This window comes from Jaculus jaculus, chromosome 19 (genome assembly GCF_020740685.1).
Source record: "Jaculus jaculus isolate mJacJac1 chromosome 19, mJacJac1.mat.Y.cur, whole genome shotgun sequence".
NCBI classification, from domain to species: domain Eukaryota; kingdom Metazoa; phylum Chordata; class Mammalia; order Rodentia; family Dipodidae; genus Jaculus; species Jaculus jaculus.
The window spans coordinates 10,948,434-10,974,486 of NC_059120.1; the positions used below are offsets into that span (position 1 = coordinate 10,948,434).

The 26,053-nt window shown below is 43.1% G+C and overlaps 1 protein-coding gene across 50 annotated transcripts in view; it reads left to right on the plus strand.

Annotated features, from left to right (window-relative positions):
* Positions 1-26,053, plus strand: part of Adgrl2 (adhesion G protein-coupled receptor L2) — a 432,681-nt gene that overhangs the window by 328,329 nt on the left and 78,299 nt on the right. For all 50 annotated transcript variants that reach the window (XM_045138253.1, XM_045138260.1, XM_045138272.1 and 47 more), the window contains one exon: positions 13,732-13,945. In XM_045138253.1, the coding sequence (XP_044994188.1) occupies positions 13,732-13,945 (214 nt within the window). The remainder of the gene's footprint in view (positions 1-13,731; positions 13,946-26,053) is intronic.

Below are 26,053 nucleotides of genomic sequence, written 5' to 3' on the forward strand. Positions count from 1 at the left end.
ATCTTGTCCCTGGCGGAACTCAGTTTAAGTGTACCTTCTTAAGAATGAAATTTTGAGTAGTAAATTTCTTTTTTTTTTTTTTTACAACTTTAAAAATTATGGTTTATGTTTAGATACACCGTAGTAACCAAAAGACTTGGCACTCAAATTTGGACTCCCTTTGATCTGGGAGACCAGCCTGGCAGAGGAGAAATGAGGTCTCCACCCTCGTTTTATTCATCATCCTGGAGCCAGGCCAGGGCAGGTCTGCCTGGCTTGGGGTGAGACACTGGGCACAGAAACAAATCTCACCATTAAAAAAAAAATTAATTTTTATTTATTTATTTCAAAGTGACAGAGAAAGAGAGAGAGAGAAAGAGAAAGAGGCAGAGAGAGGGAGAATGGGCGCCCCAGGGCCTCCAGCCACTGCAAAAGAACTCCAGATGTGTGCGCCCCCTTGTGCATCTGGCTAACGTGGGTCCTGGGGAATCGAGCCTCAAACTGGAGTCCTTAGGCTTCACCGGCAAGCGCTTAACTGCTAAGCCATATCTGCTGCCCAATCTCACCATTTTTGCTTCGTATTTAATTGCTTTTAGCAAGATGGTTCTCTAAGGGTAAGTGGGGGAATGTAATGGAATAGCTGACAACTAAGAGGGTAATAACAAAAATCATAAAATTAGGTTATATCCATCAGTTTAGCCTTGGAAACTGTCATTTCTAAGACTAAATTGTTGTATTGTTATCATTCAGTAATGATTTTCTAATTTTGTTGTTGACAATAAACAAATTACATAGCATTTCTCAAGAACTTTAATTAGTTGTGCAATGTGGATGGCCAAAAAGTTACATTTCTGATGGTAACTGGTTTTAACTAGTTATAAACATAAAAATTCTCAAGAAAATTTGTTAGTTCCCTGAAAAGAAACAAGTGGATAAAGTTACCAGCCTGATTTTTGTTGTGTTCTTGTGTAATTAATGACCACAAGTGTGGGATGGTGTTGACCTCCAGCAGGTGGTACATGGAAGAGTGAATTTTCACAGCAGAGTCTCGCTGTCTGGGGGCGGGAGGGCCCCTCTCTAGGAGATGCCATCTTTATCTGATTTATAGTCTTCATCTCTTAACATCTAGATTTTCTTATTAAAATTTTACACAATATACGTAGCTGAATTGTAAAGGCACCCAAACTGTAATATATAATAGAAAAATAAGCTCATCTGTTTTCTTCTTTTACCAATACAAATTTATGATCTTGGGTCTGTTTGACATCTTTTGTTACATAAGGATTAAAGTACAAAATGAAGTTAAAATTGATTTCTCCTGTGATCTAGGTAATGTGCCAGAAATCAAGAATAGGAAAATAAATAGGATTTATTCGCGTTCTTTTGCAAGGCTCCGCATCCATGGTAAGAGGCGCCTGGGCTCCTAAGTAAGCTAACTGCCCTTCTCATGTCCACACTTCCCTGTATCTGACCTATGCCAGCTGGATTTTGTGCCTTGGGTGAAGAGAACTGGAAGCAAATATGTGGGCATTGCATCAGTGGGCATTACAGGGGTGAGCTAGATAGAGACCTATCCCCAGAGAGGTGCCACTTCCAGGTAAGTTCCCCAGGCACAAGGTCATCGTCATAGTTGGCTGACTTTATATCCCCAGTGTCCAGTACAGCACTAAGTACTCAGTAGCTGCACAGCCAAGATGGGGGGGGTCACATGACTTAATCTGAGGTCTGGCTTTCCTTTTCAGATGGTCAAGGAAGCCTTGATCTGGACTCTAAAGGCAACTTGGCCAGTCACGGTGGGTGGCACATTCCTTTAATCCTAGCACTTGGGGAGGCAGAGGTAGGAGAACCCCTGTGAGCTTGAGGCCAGTCTGGAGCTACAGAGTGAGTTCCAGGTCAGCCTGGGTTAGAGGGAGACCCTGCCTGGAAAATACAACAACAAAAAGTCTGTAGGCTATTTGAAAAGTTGGTTGTGGCCCAAGCTGAAATGAGTCGAATGTTCTATGGGCAGGCAGTAGTCAAGGTCAAAACACAAGTCTGAGTAGCTGACTGGATCGTATGCTTGGATATGCATTCATCCAATGTTTTACAAAGCTGTTTACTGTTAAAGTGGTCTATATATTTTTAGAGATACTGGTCGTATTCTTTTATTTATTTATTTGAGAGAGGCAGAGAATGAGCACACCAGAGATTATTGTCACTGCAAACACACCTCAGATGCATGTGTGTCACTTTGTGCATTTGGTTTGGTGCAGGTATTGGGCAATTAAACCTGGGTCTCTAGACTTTCCAAGCAAGCACCTTTAACCACTAAGCCACCTCTCCAGCCTCAGTAGGCATGTATTTATGTTAACTTTGGAGAAGGTTTGGGGCTGGAGAGATGGCTTCGAGGTTAAGACACCTGCTGGCAAAGCTGAAGGGCTCAAGTTCGATTCCCCAGTACCCACATAGAGCCAGATGCTCAGAAGCGCATGTATCTGGAGTTAGTGTGCAGTGGCTGGAGGCCTTGGTGTGCCCATTCTCTCTCTCATAAATAAATAAATGAATGAATGAATGGATGAATGAATAAATAAATAAATAAAATATTAAAAAAATCTCTTTTGGTGGCATACATTTTTGTTTCCAGTGAACATGCTTGTTGAGAATTTTTTCTTAAAGTTCAATATTAAACTGATGGAATTTTATAACAAAACTGCTGGGTTTTAATGACACTTGTGAATTATTACTCAGTGGTGGATAATTTAGAAGTTTTTAAGTGGGTGAGATCAATTTCTTTTTAATAAGCAATTTAATCCCAATGTTTTGAAGGACTCGTAACACATTCTTTTCTCCTTAAAATATTGAGAGGATTTTCAAAAGTGGTGATATTTGAACCTAACAGCTGGTGGGATTGTAAGAGAACATTTTTACCTTAGTGTATCCAGAGTGGCCAAGATTTAATGTACTTAGAAAACATTAGTCTTTTATTAGAGTTTATATAGTTGGTCTTATCTGTTTTTTTTTCCCCTATATGTTTATGTGTTAGATTTTTTTTTTTTTTTTTTGAGGTAGGGTCTCACTCTAACCCAGTCTGACCAGGAATTCACTCTGTATTCTCAGGATGGCCTTAAACTTAGGGTGATCCTCTTACCTCTGCCACCCGAGTGCTGGGATTAAAGGTGTGCGCCACCACACCTGGCTATGTGTTAGAATTTTAAAAATATATTTTTATTTGGAATCATGTTTTGAATCTGAAATGCTTTTACATAATGAGATACTGTAAATTTTAAAGACAAACAGTAAACCCTCCTTGATTTTTTTTTCTTTTTTTGACCTGGAATTTACTCTGTATTCTCAAGGTGGCCTCGAACTCATGGCAATCCTCCTACCTCTGTCTCCCAAGTGCTGGGATTAAAGGTGTACACCACCATGCCTGGCCCTTCCAAAAAATTTTTTAAATGCTTTATAATTTAAAACACCACTCAAGTTAATTTTTCATTAAAAATAAACAATAGGTTCTAAATCCAAACGACATGAAGAGCTAAGATATTTGGCTCTTCTGGGACTGTATCCATTCACTTCCAGTCACGTTAGATTAGGCTGGTGGACCCCTTTCTGACTAGAATTCTGTGTGCTTGTCATTCGTGTGCTCTTTCATGCTGGCCAGGGGTACCTGCAGATAGATGCATACCTTAGACCAATATATTATGCTGGAAATGGCAACTGTAGTCCTCTATTTTATTTATTCTTAGCATGAAAACAAGGTCATAACTGTAAGTTATAAATTTTTTAATCAAATTTCCACATGTTTTAGCCTTCTCATCTAATAGAAACACATTGAAAGGGTTCTATAGAAATGACCACAAACCCTGGTATCTTAGAGTTTGGTATGATAAAATTACTTCTGTTTTGTGTGTGGCATACATATGTGTATATGTGTGTTGTATGCATGCATGATTGTGTGGTGGCCAGACACCAGTGTTATGTGTTTCTTCAGTCACTCTCCACCTTTTCTTTCCTTTTTCTTTTTTTCCTTCTTCTTCTTCTTTTTCTTTTCTTTTTTTTATTTTTTAATTAATTAATTAATTTTTTTTTTTTTGAGGTAAGGTTTCACTCTACTCCAGGCAGACTTGGAATTCACTATGCAGTTTTAGGGTGGTTTCAAACTCATGGCAGTCCTCCTACCTCTGCCTTCCAAGGGCTGGAATTAAAGGTGTGTGCCACCATGCCTGGCTGGACCTTATTTGTTGAGTCACAGGGTTTCACTGAACCTAGAGCCCATCAATTTGGCTATAGTAGCTAGTCATCAAGCTCCAGGGATTCTCATGTCTCCACTTCCTCAGACATGTGCCACTGCACACACTTTAGAAAAAAAGAAAAAGAAATATTTGTTTATTTCTTTGAGAGACAGAAAGGAAGAGGAAGAGGCAGATAGAGAGAATAGGTACGCCAGGGCTTCCAGCCACTGCAAACCAACTCCAGACACATGGGCCACTTTGTGCATCTGGCTTATGTGGGTCCTGGGGAATCAAACCGGGTCCTTGGGATTCGAGGATCTAAACTCAGCTTCAAGGGCTGTGGTGCACAGGAGCTCCCCGCTCAGCGCTGATGGACGTTTCAGAACAGAATTCTTCGAAGTTCGAAATGCCTTACACCAAATAGTTTTTTTTTTTTTTTTAACACACTACCTTTTAGGATAATAAATTAAAAAAAAAATTAAATTCATTTGTAAGCAGAGAAAATAGAGCGAGAAGAATGACAGAAAGATTGGACACATTAGGGCCTCCATCGCTACAGATGATCTCCAGATGCATGCACTACTTTATGCATCTGACTTTACATGGGCACTGGGGAATCAAACCTGGCTCGTTAGGCTTTGCAGGCAAGCACCTTAACCGCTGAGCCATCTCTCCAGCCCAATAATAAATAAGTTTTATTATACTCTCTTGGTTTTAAAAACTGTGTTTCATTGGCACCATGAATACCCAGACAAACAGAACAGCTGAACTCTTTAGTGAATTAATTTGTCTTCATGAATTTCTTTTAACAATTTTTTGTGTGTAGAAACGTCATTACCATATATAAATAGAAATAACTTGGTTTCATAGACCAGCAGGTGTAATGGACAATGGCCTGAGTCGATATTTTAGTATAGCTGAAATCACAGCCCAAGTCCCACAGAGGTCCCTGATAATCCAAAGGGTCGGTGCTTACAAGGACCCTGAGATGGCATGAGCACTGGGTGCTCCAGGACAGTGCCAGAAAAATCAAAGTTTATACTCCGACTTTTGTAGGTATGACTATGGACAGACAGAGAGAGAAAGATGCAGATAGATAGAGAATGGGCGCGGCGCTCCAGGGCCTCCAGCTACTGCAAACAAACTCCAGGTGCATATGCCACCTTGTGCATCTGGCTTACATGGGTCGTGGGTAATCGAGCCTTGAACCAGAGTCCTTAGGTTTCACAGGCAAGCATTTAACCGCTAAGCCATCTCTCCAGCCTATGTAGGAATGACTTTTGCTGAAACATATCAATATCAAGGACCGCAAATGTGGAAAGATTGAATATTCCTAATCCAGCACTTGAAAGCCACCTTAACCAGATGTCCTACTGGCTGTTTTTCTTGTTCCCCTCTAAAAACAAATTGCTTAGAAATGGATGTGCCATCCAGTGATGAGGTTGAAGTTCTGACTGACATCAGTAGAGATGTATCTGATGGATCCTCTTGTGGGGAGCTGTCCCCTGCATGCCACGTTCCTCAGTCCTGAATATTGGCACCTGTTGCTCAGGGGTGTTAATTCCAATCACTAGCCTGAAGTGCAGAGTTACTGCTTGACATTTTATAGCCGGCGGGGGGCGGGGGGGGGGGACTCATCTTTTAGGAGTCATTTGTTCAGAGAGGAGAAATGGAGCAAAACAGTTCATTTTCCACTAAGCGCTGCTGCTCAGCGGCTCACACATTTGCACAGCGCCAACCTGCACCATCGGTTTCTCCCAGAGCCTCCCCCGGCTCTTCTCTCACTGTCAGCCACAGCAAGATGGATCGGGTTGCAGTTTGCTGGTGCAGATGCATTTTTAATATTTTTTGATTGCCGTAAATATAAAAATAGATCTGAAATTCAGCTTAGAATAAATATCATGTTGACAGTGGGGTTCAAAAGCTTTAATTTAGGGATCTGTCAACGCTAGCCATGTTGACTGAACTATCTCCATGAATACTTGAATAGTACAGAGTCCTATTGCGTACCTGTTCTTTCCCAAAAGTGACAGCACCCAGTACATCCTAACTGTGTCCCTGTTGATGTCAGAGCGCCCAAAGTGTGAAAGTCTCCTGTGGGGCCCTGCGCCCAGGAGTCCTGTTTACTCCTGACTGAATATGTGACCGTGGGGAAGTTAACCTTTCATGGCCTCAGTCGCTTCTGCTGTGGAGCAGAACCCATCCAGGTTCCGGCCAGGGGCTTGTCAGTAAATACCTGTGATGTCCTCAGGGGGACCGCTGACAATGAGGAGTTAGAGGTTGGGGGCCCACCCCCCACCAGGGGTAAAATTAAAGGCAACAGCAGAGGTCACCGGTCTGGCTCTAGGAAGGAGCCAGAGCAGCACATGAGGATTTGTGGAACTGATGGGATTTCTGACACCAGCGTGAGCAGTGGGAGCTTGAAGCCCTGGGGCTCGAGGAGCCCCCCGTTGCTCCTGGTCCCGTACTTCCTAGCCAGGTCTGGTGACACTTTGATCCGAGCAAGGCTGGACTTGCCAGGAAGTGTCCTCACCGCCAGGGACAGTTGGCCTGGCTCAGAGCTGGGCTTGGAAAGGCACACGCCCCAGCGGCTGTCAGCAGGATCTCTGGTGGTGGGCACACCTGTTTGTTCTGCTGGCTGCATTTGATTATGTCTGTCGGATGGACTTGGGGTCCAGTGTGAAGTGTTTTATCTCACAAACCCTGAAGGATACTGGTTGTCCTCTGAACATCCTTGAGCAGCAGGAAAGCCTCCTGTCAGAACACGGACCCAGGACTTCCATTTCCTCCTGGCTCACTACGTGGGAATGTTAACCTTGCCTCTGTGAAACACCATATTACGTGCCAGTAACGTTATGTGGAGGATCATCAGTAACTATTTGTAATGTCTGCATTGTAAACAGTTGTAAGGAAGAAGAGGGAGAGAGAGAGAAAGAAAATGAGAATAGACAGAGGAGAGAACTTGATAGGAAGTAATAAACTGATTCTGACTTGAAATATACCTAATTATTTGATTACGTGGCTCCCTACTGAACGCATGCTCAGAGATGGAGTGTGGAGACCGTACTTGGAGCTCCCAGCGGCTCTACAATGTCTGGGCTCGGTCCTTGACTGACTGCCCAGCTGCAGCGAGGCCTGGTGATGCCCAGGTCCTCGGGCAAGGAACAGGACAGCAGTGGGCAGAGGCGGAAGTTTCCGCGCACCAGGAAGAGTCTGGTGTTGCAGGTTCCATCACGACTCTCCACAGAGTCTGCCAGACAGCAGCTGTACTTCCCTGGCCAAAGAAATCTGGATCCGGACTTGCTAACCACCTATTATTGGTAAAGCCCAATTTTTAACCACTTTACCAGTTTTACAAAAACAGGGAAGGTGACCATTACTCAGGAAAAAAGGTTTCTAAGAGACACTGCATCTGGTGTGGACCCCCATGATAGATTCCACAGATAAACATTTCAGAGCAGCCATTATGAAAATGTTTGAAGATTAAGTTAAAACCATATGAGAGAATTAACGGGAAACATGGTGACAATGACTTAACAAATATGCAGTCTCAGTAGAGAAATAAAACAGTTTTTAAAAGGCCTAAGAGACAGGCTTGGTGCATCTTACTTATATCAGTGTGTTGTAAGTAAATTAATGTACTCCTCCACAAACGCACAAATCCCAGCCTCGATTAAACCAAAATTCTCATACTGTGAGAATAGAGCTTGAAGATAATTTCTTTTTAAAAAGGTTTTACAGGGCTGGAGAGATGGCTCAGCAGTTTAGCGCTTGTCTGTGAAGCCTAAGGACCCCGGTTCGAGGCTCAATTCCTCAGAACCCACGTTAGCCAGATGCACAAGGGGGCGCACACATCTGGAGTTCATTTGCAGTGGCTGTAGGCCCTGGCATGCCCATTCTATCTCTCTATGTGCCTCTTTCTCTCTCTCTCTCTCTGTCGCTGTCAAATAAATAAATAAAAATATTTTTTAAAAAGGTTTTACAGGTGGCTATAAAGCAATTATGTTAACCAACCAAATCTGTAGACATGCAAATGATTTAAAAAATAATTAGTTCTTAAAAGTAGCCAACTTTAAATTTAAAAAAAAAATAGGCTGGAATGATGGGTTAGTAGTTAAGACACTTTCCTGTGAAGCATAAGGACCGAGGTTTGATTCCCCAGGACCCATGTAAAGCATATGCACAAGGTGGCTCATGTGACTACAGTTAGTTTGGAATGCTCATCCTCTTTCTCTCTCTCTCTCTCTATCTGTATCTCAAATAAATATTAAAAAGTTAAAAATTAGCTTCATACAAAAGATAAAATAATAAGCTCAAATCCCCTAGGTCCAGCCCACCAACTTTGCCTGCCAAATTCTTAAGCCAACCAGAACAGTACACTGTTTAAGTCAACCAACCACGTGCCCATCCTCTTCTTCTATGTTCAAATCCCTATAAAAACCCTGCCCTCCCACTGCTCGGGGCTCTTGTATGGACCCACTGTGTTGGTGAAGTCAGGAGGCCGAGCTTAAGCCCGAACTAAAGCTCCTTGTCCTTGCAAAAAAAAAAAAGATAAAATAGTCTATGAAGAAAATGGGCACACATGCAGTCGTTTTGTCCTGGTACTCAGTACCATAGATCACCAATGGGTTATAAATAAGAGGGTAAATATGTCTTTAAGGACTAAGTTTTTGCTTCTTTTGAAATTTGTTTTGTGAAAATTTTGTGTTTTTCACAATTAATGTTGGGCTGGGAAAATGGACCAATCTGTAAAAGCACTTGCAGTACAAGTTTGATTGCCCTAGTTCAGATCCCATCCTCATGTCAAGCTGCGACCTAATGTGCCCAAGACAGTGGGAGAAAGGGGAACCCTGAATCCCTGTGGGCTAGTCTTTAGTTTGCATCCGTCACCCGCAAGAGACCCTTCCTGAAATAGGGTGGAGGGCAAGGACTGACGCCTAGAGGCTCTCCTCTCATCTCCACGTGTGTTCCCATCACACACACACACAATTACGATGTTAATCACAGTAGATTTTAAAAACAATTTTATTTACTTATTTGCAAGCAGAGAGAGATAGAGAGAAGAGATACAGACAGGGAGGACGGGTGTTCCAGGGCCTCCCTCCTCTGCAAACGAACTCCAGATGCTTGTACTGCTTTATGCATCTGGCTTTATGTGGGTACTGGGAAATCAAGCCAGTGTGTAAGGCTTTGCAGGCAAGTGCCTTAACCACTGAGCAATCTCTCCGGCCCTGTAGTAGTTTTGGAAAGGGGTGCCAGACTGCTGGTGGAATTCTCTCACAGTTATCACAGACTGTGCTGTTTTCCTTGAGGTTTTCAGGGAGACATTGTGAAGGGCTGAGCTGTTTTCATTAAAGATGAGGGTAAGCATTTCCGTCATTGTCCTTTGTTTACTTCCTCCTTTCCATTAAATCTGCTAGTAAAATAGCTCATCTAGCAAGACACTTTCCTGTGATCTGTGTGGCCTCTACTTGTCTGCCACACACACTTTTGAGAATTATCCTGACGGAACCTGCCAGGACACCTTGTCATGCCACGGGACACCCATTTAACAACAAACCCATGTTGCTGTTTTGAAGAAATAGAATAAATCCACTACTAATTGTGAATCAGAGAAAAAAATGTTGAAGTAGCATGTGTGTCTGATATATTTTTTTTAAATAAGAGCTTGTCTGTTTAGACTTATGCTGGGAGAAATTGTAGAAGGCTTTTCACTGAGTTTTTTTCTTCAGAAAAGGAAGTGAAAACCCAGAAAAGCAAAAATGACTTCACGAAATGCATGAAGTTCATGCAAACATACCCAAGGGATGTATCTCCATGTGGATGTATTTAGCCAATATTTGGATTCCTTCCTTTCTGTGGATGGATGCACCATTTACCTTTGCACAAATACGCTTTTCATTATTATGCATGTGTTTCTAAAATCTTTTCACTAATTATTTCTGGTCAGATTTAACTAGCATTCTTTAGTGAGTATAGACTGTGCAAAAACATTTAAAATAGAACTTGTTTTCTTATCAGCAAAGTAGTTGGAATCATTAGTGAGTACTTTTTCTAACGCTTACCAGTGATGAAAGGATGAAAGCCTGGGTGTGGGAGGAGGAGCACTCTGCATGAACAAAAGTCGCACTCAGAGGAAGTAAGCCTTGAGATGGCAATTTAACAACTGTTGGTTTCCTTAGTATCATGTGCTGTAAAATTAGTATTTTAACAGTAATTTATTCATATTTTTAGGGAGGAGAAGACAATACTGAGCTGAAAACAGGAGACCCATCTAAAACTTTCATCCTAGAGCCAAACCAGAGCAATTCTTTTAATATTAACAATTCTAATATTTATTTCTTACTCTTGTTTGCTTGCAAAGAGTTTAAATAGTGAAAAATTCAAAACTATGCAGTACATTTCCCAGTAGTGAACATTGATGTTACATTTAAAAATTAGAAATTGGGCTGGAGAGGTAGCTTAGCAGGTAAGGCATTTGCTTGCAAAACCAAAGGACCCACGTTCGGTTCCCCAGGACCCTTAAGTCAGATACACAAGGTGCTGCATGCTTCTGGACTTTGTTGCAGTGGCTGGAGGCCCTGGTGCACCAATTCTCTCTCTCTCTCTCTCCTCCTCTTTTTTCCTCTCAAGTAAATAAATATTTTAAAAATGAGAGATTGATAGAAATTAGAGTTTTTATTTTTAATTTTTGGATTTTTGAGGTAGGGTCTCACTCCAGCTCAGGCTGACCTGGAATTCACTCTGTAGTCCCAGGGCGGCTTTGAACTCACAGCTTTTCTCCTACCTCTGCCTCCCGAGTGCTGGGATTATAAAGGTGGGCGCTACCACGCCAGGCTCGAATTTAAGTATTTTTCTTTTTGGGGAACGACACATTATTTTCTTTGTTTGTACTACATTTTTTTTTTTTTGTCTTTAAATGCTCACCCACATTATTTTCACTACCAAAGAAAATAGTTGTTCCAGAGGAAAGATACTGCATGTACCACTTGTTTAATTGATCAGTCTGATTATAGAATATGTCTTGGAGTTATGCCTATGTACTTTTCTAGGCAGTAGGACTATAAGAGAATCATCAGTGTAGAAGGTAGATATATTAAAAATGAAAATGCAGAGAACCATGTGGTAATGATAAGTAAAGTTTAATGCCAACAGCTAAGAGCCAGAATGGATAAAAGAGAAGATTTGGGATGTCAGACAATGGACATTCGAGCTTTGGGCTTAGGGCCCCTGTGTGTTCTTGCCGTGCATGTGCATGTGGTACGGAATGCGTTCTCTCCTGGATTCTGGACTGGAAGCCTGCTAAATTATTAAAGAAGGTTGCTATTTTCTTTCCTTGCTTCTTTTTGTTTTGCTACAATGATGTAGATTTTAAAGTTTTCCCATTACCTGATTTAAACAGCAAGATGTTCAGCTATGAGGCTCCCCAAATACCTTTCAAGAGCAGGAAAAAAATCACTTACAACCATGACAATCATCCTACAGACTAACTAAAACAAAAATTGAAGGACTTGGTTTAAAATTACAGTCACAGAGCTTCAGAATTCCATATTTGACAGAGTAGTAAAGGATTGAACTATGGCTCCAAGCCAATCCTTAATAGACTGCTTGAATATTCCTAATATTTTCTATTAATATGATTTATTCTGTTTTATTATGGTGGTGTAATTACAAATCATCCTTAATTTTAAGTAGGTGGCATTCTGAAATTTTATTTTATGTCAACTTGTTTGAATTTCCACGTAGCTTTTGCTACAAAGAAAGAACAGCTGTCAGGCCAGCCATGGTGGCGCACGCCTTTAATCCCAGCACTCGCGAGGCAGAGGTAGGAGGATTGTTAGAGGCTACCCTGAGACTCCATAGTGAAGTGCAGGTCAGCCTGGGCTAGATTGAGACGCTACCTTGAAAAACCAACCAACCAACCAACCAAACAAACAAACAAAAGCAGAGAACAGCTTCAGAAGCTGTTCAACTATCTTTTCCGTTGAATCAAAATATATGATAATGACTGAAATGGACTTATTTGTTCAGCAAGCTGTGCATACATAGATATCTTTATTGAGGGAAAATGCCTTTCACAACTTAGGTCTGTTTGTCATTTGTCCTGCCTTGCTGGTCTTTATTTCTGTATTAATACTGTATCTTTATTCTCTATTAATACTGTACTATGTATTTTCACTTAGAGCCCCTCATCCTATAAACCATAGGAAAACCTCCCAGAGTTGGAGTTGGCCATGAATCCTAAAGATTTCCCTGTTCTCGACTGTCATTTCTTTTTTCCTTTGCTTCATTTAATTTTCTCAGTAGAATGGAGTGTCAGCCAAATTTGAGAATTGCTGGCATTCAGGCCATGAAGGGTGATCCAGTAAACAGGCTGTGTACATCTTAGAAGGAAGATGCCTTCTGAGCAGGGGACCTGCTTTCTGAATCAGTGAGAGGCATGCATAGACCCCGCTCTGGGTGGGCTTTCTGAATCAGTGAGAGGCATGCATAGACCCAGCTCTGGGTGGGCTTTCTGAATCAGTGAGAGGCATGCATAGACCCAGCTCTGGGTGGGCTTTCTGAATCAGTGAGAGGCATGCACAACAGGGCCCAGCACAGACACAGCTCTTTGGGTTGGAAGCTTGTAACCTGGGGCAATTTCTTTTACTCCGTCACTTTACACTAATCGGCAAAATCACAGGTTAGACATTCAACAGCAAACATAGCATCTCCTCCTGCAGAGGAGATGGTGTGATGAGCAAGACTATGGAAAACAACCATTCCGGTGTCGCATGACAAGTTTTCACACAGTGGGTGTCCATAGGTCGCTTAGAATAGCTTGGGCGTGTTTTCCGTTCATAAGGCACCTCTCTCCTTGACTCTCCCTCTCTCCCCTTTGGCCTGTGCTAGGATACTAATTTTTGAGATCCATGTTTGAAAACTGGGGAAGACTTAAAATTCAGGCGTTGCATTCCATTCAAGCGTCTTTAGGAGCACACAGCGGGAGTTGTTACTGTCCCTGTGTGCCGTGTATGAATTCGCGGAAGCCGTTCTTTTCATATGAACATTGGCTCATTTCAGATAGGTTACACATAAAAAGTCATTTGTCTGGGATGTCTCACCTTTTCCCTTGCAGCTTACAAAAAAATGGAGCTTACGGGCTGGAGAGATGGCTTAGCGGTTAAGCGCTTGCCTGTGAAGCCTAAGGACCCCGGTTCGAGGCTCGGTTCCCCAGGTCCCACGTTAGCCAGATGCACAAGGGGGCGCACGCGTCTGGAGTTCGTTTGCAGAGGCTGGAAGCCCTGGCGCGCCCATTCTCCCTCTCTCCCTCTACGTGTCTTTCTCTCTGTGTCTGTCGCTCTCAAATAAATAAATAAATAATTTAAAAAAATGGAGCTTACAGAAACCTCTCATTTGGGCCCTTTCATTTATTATGTTAGATTAGAGCCGTGATGCCTCTAAATATCCACCTGCTTGATCTCCGCAGTGCTAAGGAAAAGAGACTACTTGATCCGAGCTGCAAGGTTCAAGTTTCCCGTTCTTCTTCCTTTCGCAGGCTTCAGTCGAGCAGCCTTGCCGTTCGGCTTGGTGAGGCGGGAGCTCTCCTGCGAAGGTTACTCCATCGACCTGCGCTGCCCGGGGAGCGACGTCATCATGATCGAGACCGCCAACTACGGCCGCACGGACGACAAGATCTGCGATGCCGACCCGTTTCAGATGGAGAACACCGACTGCTACCTCCCAGATGCCTTCAAAATCATGACTCAAAGGTAAAGGCGGTGGAGCCCAGGCCCCGGCTCAGCTCCCCCGGGCGCGCGCGCAGTGGGCGAGTGCGGCTGCACCCCGGCCTGGGCGCCGGAGCCCGCGGCGCGCCTAGGCTGATCTCGGGGGGCTGGTGATTGCTGTGGCATTTACGCTTGTGCGCCCGTGCTGAAGCACAGGGCACGGGCGGATCGCATCACACGTGCCTTGTCTTACTTCTGAGATTCAGATCTAAGCCAGCGTGGCAGGACTTCTGCCCTGATCAAGGGCGCGGAGATGTGGGGGGATCTGTGTGCAGCGCCCCCGCCTTTTCTTTCGGTACTTCTGCCCCAGTCACTGTAGCAGCTTTAGGTTCACACCAAACCCGAGCAGAAAGTGCACTGCGCTTATCGTTCCGGAGCCTGCTTCTCCCTCAACCCAACCCCCCTCCTCAGAACCCCCTGACAACTCCAGCACCGCCACAGGCTGGAGTCTACGAAGGTATGCGTGAATGACGCATTTTAAGAGCTTGTTTATTTGTTTATTTATGAAAGAGAGAGGATGGGCATGCTCGGGCCTCTAGCCACTGCCAACGAACTCCAGAGGCATGCACCACCTTGTGCACCTGGCATTTCTAGGGCACTGGGGAATCAAACCCGGGTCCTTAGGCTTTTCAGGCTAGTACCTTAACCACTGAGCCACCTTTCCAACCCCGGATGGAACACTTTTATCACTCAAGGTCCACAGTTTACATCAAGAGTTCTCCTTGGCGTTGGACATTCTGGGTTTAACCACATATGTGTAATATTAGGTAGTCACCGTTGGAGTACCGCTCAGTATATAGTTTGACTCCCTACTCATTTCCTGTGCTTTGGGTCTGGAATTTTACGGAGCACATTCAGACTGGCTTCTTCCCGGTGGCAACATGCACTTCACCATTATCCCCCTGACCAGAACTTCCCAAGCTGGATCTGCTGATCTGGTGAAGGCCGCCTTGACTGACTCGGTGAAGGCCACCTTGACTCTCTCGGTGAAGGCCACCTTGACTGGTGTCCACTTTGTGTCTCTGCAAGTAACCGCGTAGGCATCTGCGAGGAAGTTTTTGTGTGCATGGGAGTTTCTAGTTCATTTCAGAGAAGACAGGGTACAATTGCTAGGCTGTGTATTAAGCAAACATGAAGTTTAAAAAAGAAGCTTTATTTATTCATTTGAGAGACAGGGCGAGAAAGAGAGAAGAGCAAAGGGGGAGAATGGGCACATCAGGGCCTGCAGCCGCCGCAAATGAACTCCATATGCCTGTTCCCCCTTGTGACTCTGGCTTTATGTGGCTTCCGAGGAATGGAACCTGGGCCCTTAAACTTCACAAGCAATTGTTCTGAGCCACCTCTCCAGCCCCAAACATGAAGTTTTGTAAAAAGTCAGGCATGGAGGTGCGTGCCTGTGAATCCTGGCTTTTGTGAGGCTGAGGCAGGAGGATCGTAAGTACGAATCTATCCCCCCACAAAGGATTCTAAAAAGAAGCCTCCCTCCCCCTCCACCCTGATCTTCTATAGCCCCTGTTCCACTGTACATTTCAGCACACAGAGGGGACATCTTTGCGGCTGGGTGTTGTATTGTGATCTGGCTTGGCAGAGCTCCGATGGTAGCCACCACACAGGCAGCTGTCCGCATTGTGCCTCGATTTGCAGCTTTTGCCTCCTGCAAGTTATCCTTGACCCCCTTCAGCTTAGCATGGGTTCGCTGGGCCATTGCTTTTCTTCTTGTTTAGGTTTAGAATTCTTTCTATGTTTTGAATGAAAATGATTTTCGTTGGTTATTTCTTTTGCAAATGTTTTCCCTCAGGTTTTGGTTCTTGTTCTGTGATGTTGCTTGTTACTTAAACAATGGTAACCAACAACAAAACAACAGATGCAAGTTAAGAAGGTAGTTAGCTAAGTGTAGAATCCCTTGTAACTCTGTGACTATGGATAAAAACTTTTCAGTATGCTAAACAATTCCTAATTGCTTTCCTTCATAGATTTTACTTTACTCAGTCTTTATTGTACCAGAAGTTTAGAGGGACAGTGTGGTGCTATGCATCCAAAGATTATAATAAAACGAGATGGAACATGTATTTCTGAACAGGAATGGGAATACCTGCTGTTGCAGTCAGGTTCACATTGCTGTAGAAATCATCCAACCTAAAGCAGCCTGTGGGAAAAAGAGGTTTATTTTGGCTTACAGGCTTGAGGGGAAGCTCCACGATGGCAGGGAAAATGATGGCAGGAACAGAGGCTGGTCACATAAGGAGGGCAATAGCAACAGGCGAGTGTGCCAGACACTGGCAAGGGGACACTGACTATAACACCCATAAGCCCACCCCCAGCAACACCCTGCCATCAGCTGGGAACCTGCATTCAGAACTCCTGAGTTTATGGGAGACCCCTGAATCGAACCCCCACACTTGCCTTCTTCAACTGTTTGGTAGTTAGGGTGAAATATTCTGATAAGGTTCTACTCCTTAATCCAAACTGCTCACTTCCCTTTTATAAAAAAAAGTTATTTATTTATTTAATTATTTGAGAGCGACAGACACAGAGAGAAAGACAGATAGAGGGAGAGAGAGAGAGAATGGGCGCGCCAGGGCTTCCAGCCTCTGCAAACGAACTCCAGACGCATGTGCCCCCTTGTGCATCTGGCTAACGTGGGACCTGGGGAACCGAGCCTCGAACTGGGGTCCTTAGGCTTCACAGGCAAGCGCTTAACCGCTAAGCCATCTCTCCAGCCCATCACTTCCCTTTTTTTAAACAGTATTTTTTCATTTTTATTTATTTATTTGAGAGAGGAAGAGGGGAGGAGAGAGAGAGAGAATGACCCTGTCAGGGCCTTCAGCCACTGCAAACGAACTCCAGACACATGTACCACTTTGTGCATCTGGCTTATGTGGGTCTTGGGGAATCAAACCGGGTCCTTGGGATTCGAGGATCTAAACTCAGCTTCAAGGGCTGTGGTGCACAGGAGCTCCCCGCTCAGCGCTGATGGACATTTCAGAACAGAATTCTTGTGTGATGTCACCAAGTGTCCAATGCAGTTAATTTGCGGTGTTGTGTAAATAGTCATTAATTCATCTTTAGGGTGTTTGAATAGACTGCAATTCAGAAAGGCAGGGAAGAGGATACAGTCAGATGGGGCAGAATATCTGAGTTTCTGAGTGGAAATTCCGGAGAACATCTACCTATTGAGTAGATGCTGTTTTATTTCTTTCTCTACTAAGCGCCAATTCATTAATGACAGAAAGTAGATAAGACAGATGCTCCCTGGATTCCCAGGGGCTGTGCCCCAAAGCATCCATCCTAATTGGAAAACTTCTCACGTCAAATGCATTTACTGCTCCACACCTACCACCAGGCCTTGTGGGATGTGCAGTGTCTACCCTGTGATCACGTGACTGGAGAGCAGCCGTGGTGAGTGTGCAGTGTCCATCCTGTGATCACGTGACTGGAGAGGAGGAGTTGCAGTCTCCAGTCATCATGTGTGATGATGGTGCCTGTGTGTCCTCTCAGTGCTCTTGGCGAAGATCTAAATTTGAATATACTTGAATTTGAATATAATCTAAATTTGAATACAATCTTCCTTAAATGGTATTTGATAAAGATACTTGAAGTTAGGCATGTGAAATAAGCTACTACTGGCAGTTTTGTTTTATTTGTTAAAATGGACCATGAAAGTTGAGTATTCCTTATCGGAAAAATCCAAATCTGAAACTGAGCACCAACAGGCAGCCCCCAACGATAATGCTTCCTCCTGAGACCTGTTGTGACACGGTTGCTGTCAAAACAAATGTCCACTAGAAATGCTGAATAAAATCGCCTTCAGGCTGTGTGTTTAAGGTGCATGTGAAACATAAATGAATTCTGGGTTTACATGTGTGCCTTTTATCTCTACCGCACCTCATTATGGACAATAAGCAAACATTTCAGAACAACGCCTCATCCATTCTTCACCTGTTGGTGCAGTGTGGTCCTAAGAGCAAGCATCAAGAAGCAGCCCAGAGACAATTAGATGCTTGTTATTTATTGTGTATGATTGCCTGGTTTTTACTGAGCTGACAGAAAATATAAGGTGAAAAGTCCTGGGAGTTGCTACAAAAAGAAGGTCTGACAGAGCTCTGCGGAGGGACGGAACACGACCTGCAGGTTTTGTTAGCCAGGTTTCTAGTGTTCACGTAGGCACAGCAGATGTCCAGTAGGGCTGGGGAGGTGGCTCAGCAGCTAAGGGCACTTGCTTGTAAAGCCCGCAGGCAGGCCTGGGCGAGCCCAGGTTTGATTCCCCAGCATCTGTACGAAGCCAGCTGCACAAAGTGGTGCATGCATCTGTTTTGTGTGTGTGTTGTCTTGTTTGTTTGGGGTAGGGTTTCTCTCTAGCCCAGGCTGACCTGGAATTCACTGTGGAGTCTCAGGCTGACCTCAAACTCACTAGCTCCTCCTGGCTGTGCCCGAGGACTGGGATTAAAGGCGCGCGCCACCACACCCAGCTTGGTGCGAGCATCCGGAATTTGTCTGTAGTAGCAAGAGTCTCCGGTGTACCTATTCTTTCTCTCTGCCCCCCTTCCCCAGCTAAACAAATGAAAATATTGGAAACCATCTGGTAGGACGCCAAGCATCATATGCTCACCTAGTGGACAGCGCTGCAGGCTATAGAAAGTTGTGCTGCAGAGCAGTCAGTTCCATAGTTCATTTGCACAGGGCCGCACCGCTCAAGAACGTGTGACTTTTCAAAGGTTTAACTACTGGAGAGATGAAATTCTGAGAAAACGTGCTAATCTACTCAAAACTCCAAACAGGGCGTTGGCACAATAATGGGGTAGCTCCAAAGCTAATAGCGAAAACGGTATTTTGAGTAGCAGTACTCACTATAGTTGTGATTTCTAATTACTTCTCAGCAGAATGGCAGCTGAAGCATCAATATTTTATTGAAAAGGAAAGCAAGGTTCACAGGATTTCAAAATTAGTTTCATAGTGGTAACTTGTAAGTTCTCTACACAATGTACATATGAATATCAACCCTTATCACTGTGAGTTCGAGGCCAGCCTGAGACTACATAGTGAATTCCAGGTCAGCCTGAGCGAGAGCAAGACCTTGCCTCGAAAAATCAAAATAAAATAAAATAAAATAAAATAAAAATAAAAAAGAAAGGATAGAAACCTTTAAGAAGTCTGCCATGTTTGACTGTCATAGTTACAAATTACTATAAAAACTAAGGTAATTGGTAGTTGGTATGTTTGCAAATAGATTATTATGAATCATTACATATATAATAACTTTACTTTAAAAATACAAAAGACCGGGCTGGAGAGATGGCTTAGCGGTTAAGCGCTTGCCTGTGAAGCCTAAGGACCCCGGTTCGAGGCTCAGTTCCCCAGGTCCCACATTAGCCAGATGCACAAGGGGGCGCACGCGTCTGGAGTTCGTTTGCAGAGGCTGGAAGCCCTGGCGCGCCCATTCTCTCTCTCTCCCTCTATCTGTCTTTCTCTCTGTGTCTGTCACTCTCAAATAAATAAATAAATAATTTAAAAAGAAAAAAAAATACAAAAGACCAAATAATGCAGCAAAATTTCCCAACCTTAATCCTCACGAGAGTCTGCCATTTCATAACGTTAGGATTCATGTACGAACACTTCTTTCAGACTCATTTAAAAGAGTAAAATGATGGCTGTAGTAGTGATTGATAGTCCAACTTGAACGTCCCTTACTCAGAATCCATGGAGGAGAAAGTAGCTCAGATGCAGGATTAGGGGGTAGTTTTGCCAGCTTTGTGGCTGACCGTTCCTCAGCCACAGTGCCTGAGTATAGTGAATTTCATATTTGGAACTTCTCAGGTGACTTCCAGAGTAGAGATGCTCAGCCATAGGTTTGTCTTTGAACTATTTTATGTAGCTCATCCTTAAAAAGGAGAAGATGAAATTCTTTCTTTCAATGATTTATATTTTAATAGGTTAAGGAGTAGTCATTATTACAGATAATGTTTTTTGCAATCTTTGAAATTAACTGCTATGGGACAACTTGATACAAAATGGTGACCACACTTTGAAGTCATTAACAAAAATGACTGCTGCTCTTGCTCTGAGGTGTGTGATTAATTAGGAAATGAGAATTTTACTAATAGTTCTGGTTCTTTCTTTGCAACACTTGAAGACAGTCTAGTTGGGATCTTTTTTTCTTAATTTTAAATTTTATTTTTATTTATTTGCAAGCAGAGAGAGAGCAAGATAGAAGAAAGAAAGACAGAGCATAGATAGGCTCACCGGGGCCTCCAGACGCATGCGCCACCCTGTGCACCTGGCTTACGTGGATCCTGGGGAATCAAACTTGGGTCCTTTGGCTTCGCAGGCACGTGCCTTAACCGTTGAGCCATCTCTCTGGCTCTCTAGTTGACCCTGCAGTGTTGAACCCGGGACTGTCCTCTCAAATGGGGTCTCAGTCTTCACTGTTAACAACCCGCCCGCTGCCCTCAAGGTGGTTTGTGGTTTTAGTTAGTAATATGTCTTGAGATTTTAGCACTTTGGCATATAAATCTGAAAATTATTAATGTTTGTGTGCTCATTTTTAAATGTTTAAATAAGGTTAATGTGCATGGGTAGATCCTGGTTTACAGTCTTGTCATGTGCATGTGACTTGATTTGTCGATATAAACAGGTACGAAAATGAATATACAAGGAGTATATTCTAGCCTGAAGAAGAATTTGTGCCTCTTTTTTTGGTGATAGGCATACACACACACACACACACACACACACACACACACACACACACACGTAACTGGTTTGAAATGCACCTTTAAAAATGTTTTGATATTTATTGAAAGAGTTTAAGAAAATATTATGTCCTAGACATGGGAGTCTTCAAACACCCCCCTCCCCCGTTTGCTGGACACATGCATGAACAGCAGCCGGTTTGAGCATCCTGCTCGCGCCGCCCCACTTTCTCTGTGAGTCGTGCTTGGGGCGCCGGTCGCTTCCCCGCGGCGCTGGTTAGAAGCAGCTGGCGGAGCTGAGCGGCCGCCGTTTGCGCAGGTGTGCCCTTCACGTGCTGGGCCCACGGGAATGTGCAGACGGAGCAGACAGTGGCAGGTGAACAGGTGATGCGACCTCAAGGTGGGGCATAGTGTGAACATTCCACAGGCCCTGAGAACGCCGGCATTTAGAAAAGGACAGAGGTCTCGTCACCATGCAGGGGACCAGCCGAGGCTTAAGACATAGGAGCTCAGTAATAAAGCACAAAAGATACATTGTTTTTCTCGGTCATCTTGAATATTTTTATTCTCTTTTGATAGCTCAAATTAAAAAAAAAAATCCACTCAATAGGATTGCCAAAATTAAGTAGAGTTTTAGGGAAGATGTGCAGAAAATCAGCCTTACATAGATCAATGGGAGATAGGTGTGCGAGTGCTCACAAGGATCATGATTGTAAGTGAACATGTAATTTACGACACACCAATACAAAGCCAGTGTTTGTATCCTAAAAAAAAAAGGGTAAAACCCCAGACCCTAAATCTCAGGTATACATTAATTAGTGTAAGTGACGTAGTGGTTGGGCTGGTGGCGGTGGGTGCCAGTCTGTAGGCACCAGACAATCTGTTAGTGGCTTTTATGCCCTTAGCTTTCGCTTTCCTAAGCCTGCCAGTGTTTTTAAGTGTAAAAAGTACATTTCATTTCACTTTCTTCCACCCGAGAGCAAGGTAGGTGCTGGTATTCCAGATGATCTCCCAGTGCATGCGCTTTGAATACCCGATCACTAGACTTTCAAAGGGGCTGTGGTTTTCGCACGTAGGCTCATTACATTTGGCCAGTCAGTCAGCTGTTGTTGGAGGCACCGCTCTTGTTTCTTTGGCTGTGTGTGTATTTTCATGTGTTTTGAAAATGGAACAGAGAAGAACTGGTAATATATATTTTTCTTCTCCTGATTTTTAATCATCACAAACCTTTGTAAAAGACAAAATTATTTGTCACAGAGGTTGAAACTCCCAATTACCTATTGATAGCTTAGCCAAAGTTTTATTCATTAACATATTTTATTTTGGGTTGGCCATGTGCTGCCTGAGGGTGGTCTTGAACTCCCAACCCTCCCATCTCATCCTTCTGAGGACTAGGATTCCAAGGCATGAACCACCGCATCTAGCACTGCAAATTTTTTTAAAATAACTTCGGTATTCTCTTCGTTATTTACATTTTATAAATGCCTTTTTAACATATGCTAGCATATATTAATTGTCTATAGAATATTTACACAAGGAGGTACTAAGTACCCCCACGTAACTTGGCTGGAAGGGTTGGTGACTGTTGAGGCATCTTAGAATTTCACCAGGAGAATCCATTAAAATGCAGTCACGGTTCTGGCGGCCTTCATGATTATAGATGTCAGTTTGCATGTACTCTCCTCGGCATGCAAGACTCTCGGCTCTCATATTGATCATTTAGCCTGCACAAAGCAGCTTTGTGTCTCAGAGCTCTGTGGAGCAGTTCTCTGTGTGATTAATACACATGTCCTGATCTTTCTTTGCAGGGAACAAGAGCCTTCGTATGTCTTGTTCTCAGATCTTCTGGTCTCATGCTCATGGCATCTCCCGAGAGACAAAATTAGCACATTGTGCTTTTTTCACCCTACGCGCTGTTTCACGGTATTTGGGGAGCTGGAGTACTTCGTTCCTGCCGTCTAAGCGCTTCCTAGCTGGGGGTACTCGGTACACTTACGTGCTCCCAGAGGAGGGCAGCCTGCTACTTCTGAGAAACTGCATTCCCACCCTCGTGCTCTTCATCCCAAGAGCTTTTCCGTCTCTGTGGTGTCATGTTTACTCACCGTTTGTCCATTAGGAAGGAATGCATACAGGAAAAAGAAATAACCCAGGCCCTACTAAGCTGCCATCTCCATGCAACATACAGAGGTTATTTTCTGTGACTTGACAGTTTTCCACTAATTCTCTCATTCTTGGCTGAGTTATTTCCAGACGGCTCAGTGGAATTATATCACCATATCTCCATGGCTAAGGCTTTGAGAGTTACTGGTATAGGATTCTTAACCTTCGTACAGTAATAAATAACTGTTACCGCTCTAATTGGTATATCTAATTGGACACATAGTTTTCATGTCACCTCCTGATGGGCATTGAAAGCAAAGCACTCATTATTGAAAGGGAGACCACTTGCAGTATGAAAATACACGAATCATATTAAACATTCACATTTAGTGTGTGAAAAAGACTAATAAATTATAAAATAGCTTAGAAGACAAGTCATCTAAATATCCCTTATGACCTGCTTAAATGAAGGAAGAAGGAATCCGCCACTTCAAAGGTCCTCAGCAAATGAAAGTTAGACATGCCGTCCTCTCACCACGTGATCCAGAGTGAGAGTGGAGGGCTGAATTGCTTTCCGCTGATGTTCCTTAATGTGTAGGATTTCCACTTTTCTGTTACGTCTGTTGGTGGAAGACGACAGCATCATTTTTCTTAAGGATGCTACATTATATTAGTTTTTGTATAACCTGAAGAATTACTCAGTGAAATTCCTTCTGAGGCTGGAACAAAACCTTGAAATTTTAAGTTTTGAATTTTATTTATTTATTTATTTATTGGTTGACAGCTAACGAATGGGATGAGGATAAAGGAAGTTAAGGGTTGCTGTTGTTTCTCTCGTGAGTAGCCCAGGCTGGCCTCAAAGCTCAGGGTTCTCTTGCTTCAGCCCCTTGAGTATCACAGGCCTGTGCCCACCATGCCAGGCCCTTAATATACCTTTGTTTGTTTTTGAGGTAGGGTTTCACTCTAGCTCAGGCTGACCTGGAATTCACTATGTAGTCTCAGGGTGGCCTCGAACTCACGGTGATCATCCTATCTCTGCCTTGCGAGTGCTGGGTTTAAAGGCGTGTGCCACCACGTCTGGATTAATATGCCCTTTAATCTGAACTGATAATAAATAAAGAAACTTATAAGGATCAATAAGTACATAAAATAGACTTTTAAACACAGTAGTCAAGAGTCAAGGCATTGGGCTGAGGAGACGGCTTAGCGGTTTGGCAAAGCCAAAGCACCTCTGTTCAATTCCCCAGGACCCACGTTAGCCAGGTGCACAAAGGGCCGCACTAGCTGGAGTTCATTTACAGGGCTGGAGGCCCTGGCGCGCCCATTCTCTCTCTTTCTCTCCACCTGCCTATTTCTGTACTATCTCTCCCTCTCAAATAAATAAAAATAAATAAATATATTTTTAAAAAAGAGTCAAGGCATTGTAGAGTAACTAAATTTCAAATGGATCTGACTATTTTTCTTATCTTCCACCCCATCCATTGCTTCAGATACCCTCATAGACCATAACTGAATTCTTATATCATGTACTTTTTCTACCATTCTCCTCTTTTATTTTGGTATTATGCAAATAATGCAGGTATTGATCGCCATTTTGGAATATGTTTATGTTATAGTGACTAATAATCCAAATACAATTTGGATAAAAATTAATAACTTTTTTATTTTAATTGCCCTTGTACATTTAATGAGCTTTCCAAATAAAGATCTACATATAATTTGGTAGAGAAAACACCCTCAGTCCCTTTTTCCTCCAGATCTTCATTTCATTTACTTACTTAGCAGTTTAGGAGCAGGATAAGCATGGTGTCTAGAGAAATCTTGCTCTTCCATTATTTTAAAATAGTTTAAATTATCTCAAACATTATATTGTGAAATTGTTAATACGTGGACCATAGTAGCCACATTGGAAGAACAAAACTATTAATGCTGATATTACAGTTTGTATAGTGTGAGGAAAACCATTGTGAGTAATGAGTTTCCTGTTGGTGGTTTACTAAGACATAGTTTTCTGTCTTGCAGATCTTAATGACCCATTCTTCTTACTTTTCTTTGTGCTTTCCTTAAATATATTGTAGCAATTTAGATATTTTAGTGCCCTTTATTATTCCACAATTAGTTTTAGGGCTAATAATATCTCTTTCAGATATTTCTAGGAAAAAAAAAATCTCATTATGAAAGAATACAACTAAATGTTCCTGTAGTCTTTTGATATTTGTTTATTCTCTGTCAATCAATCAAGGACATCATATCGCTGATACGTGCAGTACGTAGTTCTGCAAGCGTTCCTGCACATGCCACCAGGACGGGTACGTTTTAGAACTCATGTAACAGGCTGCTCACTCCCGTCAGTCAGACACCGTCGCCGTGGCAGCCATCTAGCTCGGGTGTCAAGGTTTCAGTGCAGTCACCGGATCCACGGCTTTCTTCTTGATGCAGAGCAGGAGAGCCTGGTGGCAGGAGCGTGTGGAAGGCGGGGGTGAGGAGATAATGTAATATGTTTTCTGCCACTTGCAAAACGACACTATTGCACATCAGGTTTTGATTTCCTCCTTTGACTTCTCTGCTACTCTTTCCCTTCTTCATGGAGGCTTCAGAGTAGCCAAGACCATTTTGGGACATTGTTAGATGCAGGTTCATTTTGTCTCGGTTTAGTGGAATGTTATTTTAATGTAGTTTGAAGGTAAGCAAGTACAGTTTAGCTATTGCTAGCTACTTTGCGGAAAAAATGACCTGGAGAAAAACTATTATGTGATCTTCTCTACTAACCGTGATGTAAATGTGCCAAGTCACATATCACATTTCATTGTTTCCTGTAGCAGGAGTGAGAAGGGAAAGAAAAATGAGGTTTATAGGGTATCCAGCCAGAATTCGCCTGTTGTTAAATGTGTAAGACATTAAGGAATCATTTAGTTACTATATGTTACATAGAGCATATATTAAGCACAGTCATTACAAGTAGTAATGCACCATCCTCCTCTTGTCTTTGGAGCAGTGTAGTATATAATATGAATTTCTCAGTATCAACTTTTTGGGGACACAGTTTGAACCCTGAGGCAACCTAAGTGTATGCAGCAATGTGGGGCCCCCATTTTAGGTATTCCAGCATCAATGGCAAGACCCAAATATCAACCAGCTATTGCCAAGGGGAAGAATCTGGTAGAAATAACTGACTATGAAATTAGCGTTTGAAGAAGCAGCATAGACAGCGCCACTGAGAAATGAGGGTGTTGGCCCGAAATGCCAAGCAGCCAGTTCAGTTCTTGTTTTCCTCCATTGTGTGCGTTGCGGTAGTGGTGGGCTT